Source organism: Melampsora larici-populina (assembly GCF_000204055.1).
Source record: "Melampsora larici-populina 98AG31 unplaced genomic scaffold MELLAscaffold_9, whole genome shotgun sequence".
NCBI lineage: Eukaryota > Fungi > Basidiomycota > Pucciniomycetes > Pucciniales > Melampsoraceae > Melampsora > Melampsora laricis-populina.
Window position 1 is genome coordinate 651831 of NW_006768773.1, and position 14236 is coordinate 666066.

The 14236-nt window shown below is 40.8% G+C and overlaps 2 protein-coding genes across 2 annotated transcripts; one reads left to right on the forward strand and one right to left on the reverse strand.

Annotated features, from left to right (window-relative positions):
* Positions 1–64: 64 nt before the first annotated feature.
* MELLADRAFT_61300 (uncharacterized protein) lies at positions 65–2616 on the reverse strand (the record flags this gene model as incomplete). Its single annotated transcript, XM_007407591.1, has 7 exons — positions 65–160; positions 227–283; positions 658–785; positions 888–932; positions 1213–1741; positions 1989–2339; positions 2413–2616. 7 exons carry the CDS (start codon positions 2614–2616, stop codon positions 65–67), a joined length of 1410 nt encoding a protein of 469 aa, XP_007407653.1.
* A 1406-nt stretch (positions 2617–4022) lies between these two features.
* Positions 4023–4637, forward strand: MELLADRAFT_61301 (uncharacterized protein; the record flags this gene model as incomplete). Its single annotated transcript, XM_007407368.1, has 1 exon — positions 4023–4637. The coding sequence occupies one exon, from the start codon at positions 4023–4025 to the stop codon at positions 4635–4637; it is 615 nt and encodes a 204-aa protein (XP_007407430.1).
* Positions 4638–14236: the final 9599 nt, after the last annotated feature.

Here is a 14236-nt window from a genome sequence, read left to right on the forward strand (position 1 = left end):
TCCCAGGTATGGTTGAGTTTGGACTAGATTGGTGGATCCTTTCGCTTCGGGCCATCTTTAGAAATCAAATCATGGAAGCTGGTGTGATTTTATTTTGACGGGATTGTCGCACATTGTTCAGACCTGCTCTACCCTTCATTGTATTAACCAAATGTGAAAGCTGCATCCAATTGATTTCAGCTATGAATGGTGATGACACCATGATTAAGCCCGATGAGTAACATACCAGACCCACTGTAAGAGAGTATGTCTCTTTTAATCTGTGAATGTCTGTTCCGGGTCCCTAATTCAGAACAAAGCGATGAGTAGTCAGTGTGCAAAAGAAATAGATGTGATAAAACTTACGGCGTGATTATAGAAGTATTTCAGCCAGTAGTTTTTTATCTCAAGATGGAAATCTTTAGCAACAAAGTGGCCATGTCGACCAGTCGGCGATATTAAGAGCGAGTGGAGGATAACATGGGAAAGATTCTTGGGAAGGACTTTGGTAAGCAGCCGAATCAGTCGAGGGAGATATCGAGAGTAATGAGTCAAGCTGTTGATTCCTTGGATTTTCACACTCCAAGACTTCCACATCAGGAGAAGTCGACCAATATCACCATCCGACATTGCACGATTGGCTTCAACCACGGTGGCGAAATCCCGAAGTCGTAGTACCAGCTGGAGTTTCTTGCTATCTCCATTTTGGCGCGCCAGACGTGTGGCTCGTCCCGAAAAGTAAGCTAAATATACTTTATCAACGGCTTCCTCAAAGAGCTCAACAGTCATATCAACGAGATTGTGAACTGTATCAACAGGCAGATCTAGTTCATCACTTGAACGATGTACATCATAACCTTGTCAGTAAACATATTTATTTGGTGGTAAGAAGCCTTGGGTGAACTCACAATATGCAGCTTGCAATGGTGGCCTCATGTATCTGTTCAATCCATCTGATCATCGAAGTGAAATCTTTCTTAGCAGTTGGTTTGAGTTTACTTCCGCCGAGCTCGACTGCAGTTCGCCACGCTCCTAGATCGTTCTTGTTGTCCGGATTGCCCCAGTGATGTAGTAAAATGGCTTGTCCAATGTTCCACAAAGTGTGGCCCGCACCAGGAATCATTATCAGATGTGATAGACTTTCTTCGGCGAATTTTGCAGGAGTTCTTTGGCTTTGTAATCCGTGAAAATTAAGACAGGTCCCAAGATCCCCTTCCAAGATTTGCAGTCGACTCGAAAAATCCTCAGGGGAGAGGCCGGTCTGTTTACTGATCTCGTCATAAAGGGAAGCAATGCCTTCAGAACCGTTGTCTGATGAATCCATCAGTTTGAGCATGTCGATATCAGGTATTTCGGGCTTGATCTGGTCAATGGCGCTAAGGTTCAATATTGACAGTTTCTTGAACTTCTTGGGACTCTTCATATATCGTAGGAGGACCTGAGCAATTTGATTCTTCAGAGTGAGAGTCCATCGAATTTGTTCATCTTGTGTAGGAAGTAAATCTCCTGAGTTTACAGGCTTTTCACAATCGGATTTGACAAAACCCTGAAAAGCTGGCACTGTACATTCTTCTGAATTTACAAAAGTGAGTAAATCGGGTTTCAGATAATGAACATAACCCCAAGTACCATGGAAAATTTTGCTAGTTGCATCCAATCGCCTAGTGTGTACCCGCTCCATCATGTCCAGATTGTCAATACATATAAGGAAACCGAGAGTCCCAGCAGCTTTGATTTTCTTCTTGATAGACTTTGCGTTATCCTTGGCAAGTACTAAAAGACCACGTAGAGCTGATTTCCGACTTGCACTGAGTCCAATCTGATACAAATACTGGTTTACTCGTTCCGAAACGCCACAGGCAAGCAAAGTGATTGTATTTTGAACTTGAAGGGAATTGCATCGGCGATTAGATCCAAAGGCAAGCATTTGAACAATTGTGAGAGCCATCTGCAGATGATATAAAGGGTCAGTGTGGCATTCTTACCGGGCACTTTCAGAAAATCCTTACCGCTTTCAATCGGGTCTTTGTGTTTTCTGCTTTGTTATTTGATTTGTGATAAACGTCATCTTCAGGCAACTTAGTTTTCGAAGAAAAGTTGTTGTGCAAGGCCAAGCCGGTGTCGGAATCAATGTTGAAGTCCTCTTCGGAACCTGAGCTATCGGAAGTCATTCCAACTCCTGAATGCTTATCAACACCAAGTTTAAAAGATATTAATTCATGGATAAAGTTCATGCTTTTGATGATAGTTGCCTCTCTTTTAACATTGGTTTCGCGGTCAAAGAAAGTTGTATCGAGTTTGTTGATGTTGATGTAAAGACTACCAGTTGGGGGAGATTGTGCTGCTACAATCACCTTGGCCTGTGGAAGGGTAAAATATTATAATTGAGCTCACTTCACTTGTTAGATATCTGTATCAAATACTCAAGTGTACCTTTTTCAAGACCCAATCATTCCATTTCTGTCGACATTGAGGCTTTTCATTAACTAGGTCGTCAATCGCATCAAGAACTTCTTCGGTAGTTTTCCATCCCTTCTTCACGGAACCCCACTGTTTCTTACGCCTGACGATCAATTGGTCAGAGGATCGTAGGTAAGCCAGGAGAAATTTCTTGGTGTTGGTTTTGTGTGTTGACATATACCGACAAATCCTTTCGACAAGATCGGGTGTTCCTTCAGGGGTTGGTGCTGATAAACCTTCCAGTGTAGGATCCAGGTGAAAGCTAGTGTCTGATCCTTTGGAACTGCTGTTCATTTCGAATGTTGTCTGAGTACAACTGAGGAATAAGGTGTGAGGAATTCAAAGAAAAGGAAATTGTGTCCGAAATAACAGAAATAATGTATGGGTCAGGAGAGAGAGTCCAAAACTTGATTTAACATATATACAGATGCACATGTACTGTTCTCGCAGCAAAAAAATAAAAAAATAAAAATAAAATCACGATTTTAATGATTTTTGAGGTCCTTTGGACTTTTTGATTTGAAACCTCTTGAGAGGAATCTGAAGAGGCCAAAAGATGGGCAAGACTTTGTTCTATAGTCTGCCCGGATGAAAGTGAGGAGTCATTTTGTGTGACACAGTGAAAATGAGGATTGGAGATGGCCCCTGCCAAATCCAAATCTACTCAGGCTGAAACAACTCGATAAGTCGTAAGTCCCTCCTCCGCAGGCTCCGAAGGACGCCTGCGAGGAGGAGGGACTTAGTTAAGTTAGGTGGGGCTCCGAGATCAGATGAGACTCGAGAGAATTCATGGCTCAGCCTGATGATGATGATGAAACTGACCCCTGGTGATGGAAGATAAATCTGTATATGCCTTGGAGAGTTTGAACGGCTTCAGCGCCAACACGTCATCCCTCGTGATGACTTCCCTCCTTGCAGATGTTTTGAGTTACGGTAGGTTACGGTTCTGAGATGAAGATTGTTTACGACTTATATAATTGCCGTCCACTCTGAAACAAATCTAGTGTACACCCTCACGTCGAACAAAACATCGAAATGTGATCGTCCACGCGGCCCGCAATATCTCGCAATATAGCTCGGAATATGATTTCTTCTGATGAACACTCGTTTGACACCAAGTTTTGCCGCACCACATCAAAAGGCATCAAAAGGGTCTTGTGTGACGGCCATTTATTCATTCACATTTCAGCTATCCTATCAATACCTTATCCTCAGACCAGAAACCGGTGAGCGAAGGGCACATATCTGGGTGCCCTGAGAATTCACAAAAGCTCTCCTCAATAATCATGGTTCGAAAACACCCCATCACATTCATTACCTTCCTTCTTTTCCTTATCCTCACGATCACCACTCATCACATCAGTTCGGGTTTGAAGATCCCAATCCGAGCAAAGCGATCTACTCTATCGATACACAAACGCGATATCATCAGAGGAGCCAGTCTTACCCCCACTAAGCTTCCCAAAAGAGGCCTCACAGAATTCAGCCAAGATACTGTGAACTCAATGGTGAGCATGGTCGCTCCACTAAATCTATGATCACTTTCGAGTGAGAGAGAAAAAGCGCTGGAATTAGGAAATTTAATGGCTTCGCCGTCTCATCATAACACTCTCAAACGTGATATCCAGTCCGCCAGTCCTCAAAGACTAAAACGAAGAGCTCTGACTCCGGAGGCTTTCCGAGCAGCTACGGTCAGCGCAGTAGAACCCATGAATCTAGCAGGAGGCGAAGCAAAACTGAGTTATCTTGCAACTGGATTCAATAAACCTATCGAAGGCTCGTCAAACTTAAAGGCAGCTTTACCTTTTGCTAATGGAATCAAACATTCCGATACGATCGTATCAAACCAAATACCTACTCGTTTCTCAGTCCAAAAATTCCGTTCAACTGGCTCTTTTTGGGTTGCTCGATTTACTTCTATTGGAGAACAAAGGGCACGCCAATGGGTGCGCCAATTGGTGAGTCTAACTCTCAAAGTTTCAAAGCAGACTCTAGACGTTGATACAATGTTTTTGTCATATATAGCTGATATCACAAGCTTTAGCCTCACATTGAATGTGCATAACAAATACTATAGATCACAAGCTTGGAATACAGGTGTATTGAGTAGCAATGAGAATGCCGGTGTGCAAAATGTATCTTTCGAAGCATACCACAATAGAAAAGAGGATTTTGAGGCTCCAAACAAAAGTCAATGAATAAAGAGTATATAACCTGACAAATTCATCATGAATTTTCTCTCACGTATCTCGGAGTCAAGATGAACTCCAAGATCAACTTGGAGAACTTCCGCTCCTTGTTGGAAGATATGGAACACGTGATCTAAGACTCACAGGTAATACTGCTTAGTTAAAGATCAACAATAGCAATAACATACCAAGTGTGGAAAAATAAGATGAAAGATGATACAGAGCCACAAAGTGAGAGAATGAGACACTAGAGATCGGTACGAGTATTGATATATGGGAATGGGTAAAAGGAGGTTTCGGATAAGTGAAGTAACCGGGTCACAGAAAGACATCCATTCCTCAAAGACAATCATTCTACCACTCCTCTCATATAGGATCGAAAGAAGAATGATGTCATCTCAAGGAACTGGATGTCTAGGACGAAATAATCCTTTCCCTAGTTTCCAATTTCTATTGTCATAAAAATTATCAAATAAAAAATATTATTTCTTTCCTCCTAGTTCATTATCCTGAAAGCGTCGTTTTATACTTTTTATATTTCATATCATCTTTATAAGATATAAAATTTGTTTACCTCCCGCCCACCCAGGCTAAAAAGTATATACGTGTAGAAGTTATAACAAAAATTTACATCTAAGGGGCAAACAGACAATTATGTAGGTGATTGATAAAGCACGCCGACTTGGAAACAAAAATGACGCCGGTTCTCCTTAGCTCAGAGTACTCTGGAAGCTATACAGGTTGTACATTGATGCACAGCGCCTTGAAAGACTTCAGGCTCTTCTGGGAGCTTCAGGGCTGTCTGTAAAGACTTTTGTCGAGTCTGACGCCGGTTTTTGGGATACCAAGTTGGTGTCAACCCTTTTGATTTCTTTTAAAGCTGTGAGTGTGACACCGTGATTGTGAAGTACTCCCTTGCTACTGGTCAGCTAACACAATCATGTATGGTAATAAGGGAGAATCAAGTGAAAAAATTGCAAATTTGATGTGATCAATTCTCTACAAACCCCAATCTCTCAATACGCCTACCTCACTACAACCATCAAGAGAAATTAGATAGCCAGGTTTGGGTGTTTATCACAATCAAAACCATCAAAGAAACAATCCAATGACGTCCAATAGGTGCCGTATCATGATTTTGACAATGATTGACAACATTGTACTTCCACTTGCTGAAAGACCAAGGTCTTATCAATGACTCTTAGATATACATAGTAGTACCCAATACATAGGTAAATCTATGTAAGTCAAGCATTGATGTCTTTGCAAGCGAGCCAAAAACTGTATGGTTGCAAATTTGGCATCACACACTCTGGTGAAGTTGGTGGGGGGTTTGGGCTAACCTCATAAGGATGACGCCGGCTAATAATGTCAGACCCGACTCCAGAAAGCTTCACAGCCATGCTGAAGCCATTAAAGGAAGTTCCCAACTGTATAGCTTCCAGATTACTCCGAGCTAAGAAAACTGGTGTCATTTCTGTTTTCAAGTCCATTATGTATTAGCAACAGTTTCTCTTTTGATTTTTTTAAATTCATTGTAGCGTTGTTCACACTTGTTTCTTTAAAAAGTACTTAGCATGAAAAGACAAACGCAGTTGTATTAGAAACTAGTTACACATTCCACCCTCAGAACTTCCTTTTTGTTCCATCACTTTCCATCTCTCAGCTTTATTAGACCATGCTAATCAAGCCAGCCTCTGTGGCTGTTCAGCGTGAACCATGATACATACTTATCCAAACCTAAGACCCATTCCTTGCATTAGCAGATAAGAAAACTAATCATTGATATCAGGTCTACCTGTGCATGCGAGATGTTCTGCAATGAAAGGATATCACATATGATGGCAGAGTTACCCAAGGCACACCGGGTGACTCATCTGGAGTCAAGCCTAAGCCTAACTTTAAGTACAAACCATATAAACAGTTTGTGCAGTAGAGAGTGGTAGAAATTTTAGAAGACGGAAAAATAATTCAACTGCTCCCACTACACCAGATTGCAAATTTACTGCTGAGTTTAGAGAATTAAGAAAACATAGAAAATTACACACAAGGTGGAAGGGGTCAAAAAAAACATGGAAAAATAAGGGTTGCATTCCCCTGTGTGTGCCCATCATTTTGCATGTTTTTACAGATTTTTATGGCAGCAGTGTCTATCAGGTCAGAACCTCAGTTTATGTCCAAAACTGGCAGTCATGGAGGCACCAACCTTGTGAGACCAATAAAATTGTCAATCTTGTGTCAACATCTGTAATGTCTGCCCATTATGAATCAGGCTGAGCCCCGGACCCGACGCCCCGAGGGGTGCCCAATCCCCGCGGGGCGCGGTCTCGGTCACCTTTTTTTGGTCAAAAAATTTTGGGGACCCCTACGGGTAGGGGTGCGGGGGGCATATCAAAGAAGGCCCCCAAACCGCGGGTTGCCCGCGGGTTTTAAGAACAAACAAATAGATTCTTTAATAAAAAACAATTTCGAAAAGACGATATAAGAAATTTACAAAGGGTTCAATCATCCTCTTCTTCATCAATTTGAATAATATTTTGTACTTTGTTGAATTTGTTAGGGAAATACATAACTCCAAAGACTTGATACCATTCCTTGAGGCACAGAAGGATCTCCACGCTCATAGGAGCTAGAGAAGATCGTTGAGGAGCAATAATGGATTTGGTCTTACTAAAGGCTCCCTCGGATGGAGTGCTGGTAGCAGGAATGGCAAGGTACATCCTTGCCATCATTGCAAGTCCGGGTAAGGCGCCTTCTTTCCCCTTCCAGTAAGTTAACACATTGTCGCGGGAACGATCACAATCCCCCAAATAGCGATTGATTTCGCTTTCGATGGTGGAGTATGCCACCGGCTCTTTGCTTCCATAGATTGCTTCAGCAAAGCGATTTGGCTTTCAAGTTGATTTTTTTTTGGGAATTGGAGGAAGTGAAGAAAATCTTGATGCCATCTTGATAAAGACTTGCTTAAAGTCATTTGGAGTCATGCCATAGTTGCTGAAAAATTCGGCTCGATCCTGTGATAAAATTACAACATATGTCAACATTGTTTCAAATCATTTTAAAGAAAATGCTTACCTCAAAAAACCTCATCTTGAGGCAATGATTCAAGATGGAGGCGCAGACAGCTGCTGGTTTTCGGAGGGCTTCTTTAAAGTAATCCTCCAGCTTCTTCAACATGTCCTGGGCTGCAGGCAGAAGCTGGTGGTGGTCATACTGTTCCTTGACCTATATTAAAGTAGGAATGATCAGATCGAAGAAAAATAATAAGATGAAAAAAAAGTACCTTGAGCAACCCATCAATAATAACCGTGTAAATAGGAATCACCTCATGCATCGTAGGAAATCGTCTTTGACAGAGCATGTCAGTAGCTTCACTAAGAGGCTCCAAAAAGTCGCACATCTGTTGAACATATCCCCATTCCAATTCTGATAGAGAAAACCTTGGGGCTTGGCATTTGCAAAAGTGCACACAGGCTGATTTCAGTCGAAGACATCGCTTAAGCATGAGATAGGACAAATTCCATGGGGTTGGAACGTCCACCATCAACCTGTCCACTCAATCAGCTGATGTAGTAGGTGGAGTTTCATCGGGGTTAGATGCGCTGCAATGCTGGAAAAAAGCCAAGGCCTTGTTTTGAGCTTCCTCGAGTTCATTTGGGGAATTGGAATTGGGGTCAGCAGACGCTTCGAGAGATCAAACTAGAGCAATAACACTCGCAAAACTCTGACTTCGTTGAGGTGTCTTTCGTGTGAAAAGTGCCAGACCGTGTACCCGAGCATAAATGGTCTTGAGGTTGACTGAAGTGTTGTCAGGAGGGTGGACAATGTTGTTCAGGGAAGGAGGAACAAGGTCTTCATCATCGGTCAAGTCGTCTCCAAAAAGGGCAAGGCCCTGCTTGGCCTCTAGATTAATAACATGAGCACAGCATCCCAGCATCTGGTTTTCCTCAAAGTCGAATTCGGCTTCTTGTGAGAGCAATCGAGCGACTTTGCCATTTACACTGGCGTTATCGGCCGTAATCGCAGAGAGCTTCAAGTTTAGGTTGTATTTACGTATGTACTTGACAAGTATCTTGCTGAAGTTATCAGCATTGTGGGGACCTATAAAAATAATTGTAATATTCAACTTAATAGTAACTCGAGGAAAGAATGAATAAAAAATAAACTTTTACCTTCTATTTGAGGCATCCCAATCACAACATCCATAAGCTTACAATTGGTTGTGATGAAATGAGCAGTGATTCCTAAGAAACCATGATGGTTTGGTGAGGTCCAAGCATCTTGAGTGAAGGCTACATACTTAGCTCGATTGAAATAGTTGGTCTGAATAAAGGTTTCATAGTGAGAGTGAACTTTGTGACAGTGTTGAGCTATTGCATGTCGCTGAACAAGCATCCCAGAGGTTTGGGGGTTAATAAGTAAGACAAGGTCTTTGAATGACTTTTGATTGACAATGGCGTAGAGAAGGTCGCAATTGGAGATGAAATAGCAAATTGCTGTTTTAAGGGTTTCGACGTTAAGAGTTTCCTATAACAAAAAGCGATAAAAAAATCAAAACATGAAGAAGAAGTGTAAGACTTTAATGGAAGGAAGCTCACCACCTCGCTAACCTGCCTGGTCTTGAAGTAACCTACTACACTCGTTTGCTTGACTGGTCCGTCCTCGGAGATGTTGTGTTTAGCCTTCAGGTGAGCCGACATAGATTTTGTGCTTCCAGTTGCATCTTCTTTCATCATTGTACCACACACCCGCCCAGTCTTGGGATCAAGAACTTCACATTGGTTGGGACCTTCACCTCGTTTTTTACCTTTGATCTTGGTGAAATGAGTCCAGACATAGCTGCCTCGCTTACGTTTGGTACCTTCAACTACCACTGATGATGATTCATCATCACTGGTTTCCATGCGAGAAGAAGGTGCTGGAGTCGAATCTGGAGTGGATATGATGGAATCCATGGGTGGTACGAGGTATGTGGCATTTGACAATGATTTGATGATTTCCGATCGGAGTTGTTAATGAATTTATATTTATATTTTTTTTAAAAAAAAATTGATTGGACGGACACGTAAGCCTTTTGGGATGGGGCCCTGTTATTTATTGGTTAACCCTCGGTCACTCGGTTTTGGGGGCGGGGGGCATTCAGGAGGCCGGGGGGTAGTCGGGTTAAGGTCGGTTTCGGGCGCGGGGGGGTTTTAGCTATTGGTTCAGGGTGCGGTCATGGCACTACCCGAGTTTTTCGGGTCGGGGCTCAGCCTGAATTATGAAAGCTACATGTTTAATTTACCAGATACACATTTGAATGAGTGGTACGTGTCCAAAAATGAATAAGGTACAGCAATCACCATCCCCATTAGTAAAGCTAGCAAAGCTTATAATTTTTTTCTGAAAGGGTTTTAGCATCCAAATAAAAACTGTAGATTCATTATGTGGCTTTCATAATTTGCAACTGTCAAATTGATTGAAAGAAAATTGTTGTATTTGTGATTGTTGAAAAGTTTCTGCCCAAGCCTGGGTAGTTTTTTAGCTTAACAAAGCCCTCTCTGGGCTTATGACTAATCATGGAGTTTTGGCGTGAGCATTAAGTGTGCTTGAGTAGTTGTTTGGAATTTTACGCTTCCCTCACAAACAAACTTCACCTGACTCTGCATGGAAAGTTGTTCAAAATCATCTTCTACATGTGTATCTATTGTTATCACGAGAGAAAAACTACCCCACCATGCTTTTATTGAGGGATTTCTCAAGCCTTATGTGTCACTGGTAAAGGGGCATACAGTGTGAATTTGCACCATACCCAATTTTTGAATCAATGCTACACGTGTGTTGTAAGACTCATCAAGCTCCTTTTTTGGCCACACCGTTCAGACCGGCCATGATGCTAGGCTACAAGATTATGTAGAATTTTTATCAGAACAACTTTTGCTGTGGAGTCAGGTGAAGTTTGTTTGTGAGGGAAGCATAAAATTTCAAATAACTACTTAAGCACACTTAAGGAGTGTAGTGCTCATGCCAAAATTCCACAATTAGTCATGAGCCCCTTTACAAAGGCGCGGACACAACTGCACAGAGAGGGCTTTGTTAAGCTAAGTAGTTTTGGACAAAATTTGAGTTTCTGACTGAGTACACCCTAAAATCATTTTTCTTTGGAACATCTTCAAAACTCAAGGTAAAAATTTGAATTTTTTTGACAAATGATGGGACATCACAGGCTGATTTTACCATAATTTTTTCAAATGTTTCCAACCTCTCACACATTGCTGAGAATTTTCTACGTCTTGACTTTTCTAAACTCCATGGTATATTGATTTGGTGTAGTGTCCATAGCTTCCTTACTGCATTGATTTCAAAGTAGCTGTCAAATCATTGAATTCTCAAGAATTTTAAAAACCCGCCCTCCTTCCTGGGGTGTGAAAAGAACCATCCTCTTCCTTTTCTAGGATTTCCCTTCAAGGCTCAAAGCCTGGACTTGATTATGTCTACAAAATGATGTAGGCAAAGATTGACCCAAGGGTTTCTAAGTCCTCAGCAAGTGCCAAAGGGACACCCAACCCTACCTACTCTCCAGGACTAGAAAAAGTCCATGGAGAATCAGGTGATTGGATTCTAGTGCAGGAGATGAGAACACGGCCACACCCCTGAGAAAATGCTCTAACATAGCATAAGTAAATAGAGGAGTAGACTAAACACAATACAAACTTCATCTGACTGTGTTCCATCAATTCTCAGCATTAGTTGTGTTGGACAGTCACCTCCAAGTGAGTTACATAATCATTCAAGTTCTGCAGCGTCAGGGCCAGGGGTTGTCACAAACCCAATGATTATAATTCCTAGGTGTGAGGATGTGTAGAATAATGTTCAAGCCTAAGAAAAGTTTGAAGTAAGTGTTTGGAAATTCATAAGGCAGTAAACCAGTTAAATGAGTTTTTTGCTCATTTTGTATCCTCTATCAAAATGTGTAATCACAAACTCTCAGAACAATGATGATGGCACAGATTTTTTCCCTTTACCTGAAATCAGGTTGACTGCCTCCAACTTTAGAAACCTCCAAAGAAGATAACAAGACTGTTCTTTCAAAGGACACTTTGAATGATTTTCATGCAGGAAAACATAAGGCATGTTGTGGAACTGTCAACTCTTTCCTTGGGACCACAATGGGAACACTGAAAAATTTATCCGCAGGCAAAACATAAAACTCTGAGAGAAAGGTTCTGGCTGGGTTGGAAGTGTGTTAAAGTACTTCTCAAAAGGTTTTGGACTCATCACTGTATTCTGAAGTATGAGCACAGCCGCCAATCACAAGTCACTGGCAAACCAGTGCAGCCTGGCAACTTATCAATGTTTTGAATTTGTTTTGAGTTGGATATCAAATGGATATCACCCATATAGTGAGAAGTTATTGAGATATTACCAAAATTGAGATGACACTATTGTAAGGATGTATACCTCATGGCTTTATACAGGTGGAATCTGACTACTCTCAACTAACCCTGGCTCCATGTTGGGGTCTCTTCTCTTCACAAACCCCGGCTGGAGCTAGGTAAGAGTATCATTATTGTATCTTATTCATTTCATAGATTGTTGTTCTGATTATTGTCTCTTCTCTTGACAAACCCTGACTGGAGCTAGCTAGACAATTGTAACACATACACAAGTTCTAGATTACGTTGCCAGTGGTTCTAGAGCCATTGTGAGAGATTTGGAGAGTTCAGTGAAGGTTCTTTACCAAGAACCTTACAACTATATGTCATCATAAATCTGTTCAAAACTGCTCCTGCAGTTCACCACCAAGAATATATAGTCTATCAACCTTTATGATGCAAATTGACTGAGTTATTGAGGTTTGAAAAAAATCACAAATGAAAAATACTATGTTTATATTATACTGACAAATGAAATCTTGAATATCTTCTAGCCTCATCATATAATTTGAAATTGATATTACTTTCTGCCATATTTATCTCCACATTTTTGTCCTGCAGTCTTGCTCCACAGGAAGTATGTCTATATGTAATTTTTGATTGTCTATAGAGGTGTGATTTTCTGAAGCTGTTTGATTTTGAGGCAAATTGTGAGGAAATGAATGGAAAAAAGCATTCTCAAATGGATTGATATACATGTACAATCATAAAGGTTAATAGACTATATATTAGGGGTATTCAAAACTCCAGGAAGGTGTCCCAGAAGTATCAAAAATTGACATCCATAAACTTCTGGCCAACACTTCCAAAAAAAAATGAGTTTTGGTTTCTGGGCTCCAGAAGCATCTTTGCATATACCCCTTCACTTTGCATCAACTCAATCAACACCACCCCATAATACTCATACATATGGGGTCATCAACATGCTATTGTTGTTCTCAATAAAGGGATACATCCATGTTCTCATTAAGCTATCATCAACTCAATCTGTGAATGATCAATTTGATCTTATCATCACTTCAACAAAATGTTTGTTTGTACAGCCCTTTGCATGATTGATGACTTGGGAGAAAAAAACTCTGAGTTTTCAAAAATAACCTTGAGTTTATTCAAAAAGTGACTGACTTCTTTTGAAAAGTGACTAAGTTTTTTCAAAAACTGGGCAAGAAGTTGGTTGAATCAATTGATATCACCAATCACAAACAAACTTGATTCCTCTTGCTTTGAGCTCAAGCATTATTTGTAGCCCATTTTGGTAACAATCATCATGGTGTATGGCTATCCTTGTCTCAACTTTCTACTTTTGATGAATGCATTCAAATTATGTGATTAAAATTGTTGGCTCTCCCCTTTTGAATTATCACGGAATTATACCATCAGATTTGTCCATTTGAACTCTTCCCACAAGGTCGAACAAACCTGTTCTCCACATCAATCAAAGGGAATACCAACAAATTCATTTGATGTGTTTGAAGCCACTGAATGATGCAAAACTTGAGTTGAATCATTGTCAGTAAACTCCATCCAAGTTGAGAGAGATATGTACCATATTTGAAGCTGATGTGTGCAATTGAGATGAGGGATCAGATATGATTGTTCAATCAACTTGAGAGAGTAAACATAAAGAAAGAGCTCACTCAGTTTTTGTTAAACTCAATGAGTTTGTGAAAAAAACTCAAGCTTTTTCTCTTTTTCCAAAGCCATTAATCCTGCAAAGGGCTGTATTTTGAGAGTGAAGGAGGGGGATGGGGTCAAAAGTGTTGTATTAAACTAGACCTGATTTTCAATTTTGTCATCTGGGGGGAAATACATTGGCAAATATCCTACATCTTCAATGAGAACTGGTCCTGTTTTGTTGAAGAGCGGGAGCGGGAATATTTTTAGGAATTTTTTGAGTAAGATTTTGAGAGTGAAGGAGGGGGATGGGGTCAAAAGTGTTATATTGAACTAGGCCTGATTTCCAATTTTGTCATCTGGGGGGAAAGATATTGGCAAATATCCTACATCTTCAATGAGAACTGGCCCTGTTTTGTTGAAGAGCGGGAGCGGGAATATTTTTTTAAACTGTTTGAGTAAGATTTTGAGAGTGAAAAAGGTGGATGGCATCAAAAGTGTTATATTAAACTAGCCCTGATTTTCAATTTTGTCATCTGGGGGGAAAGATGATGGCAAATATCCTGCATCTTCAATGAG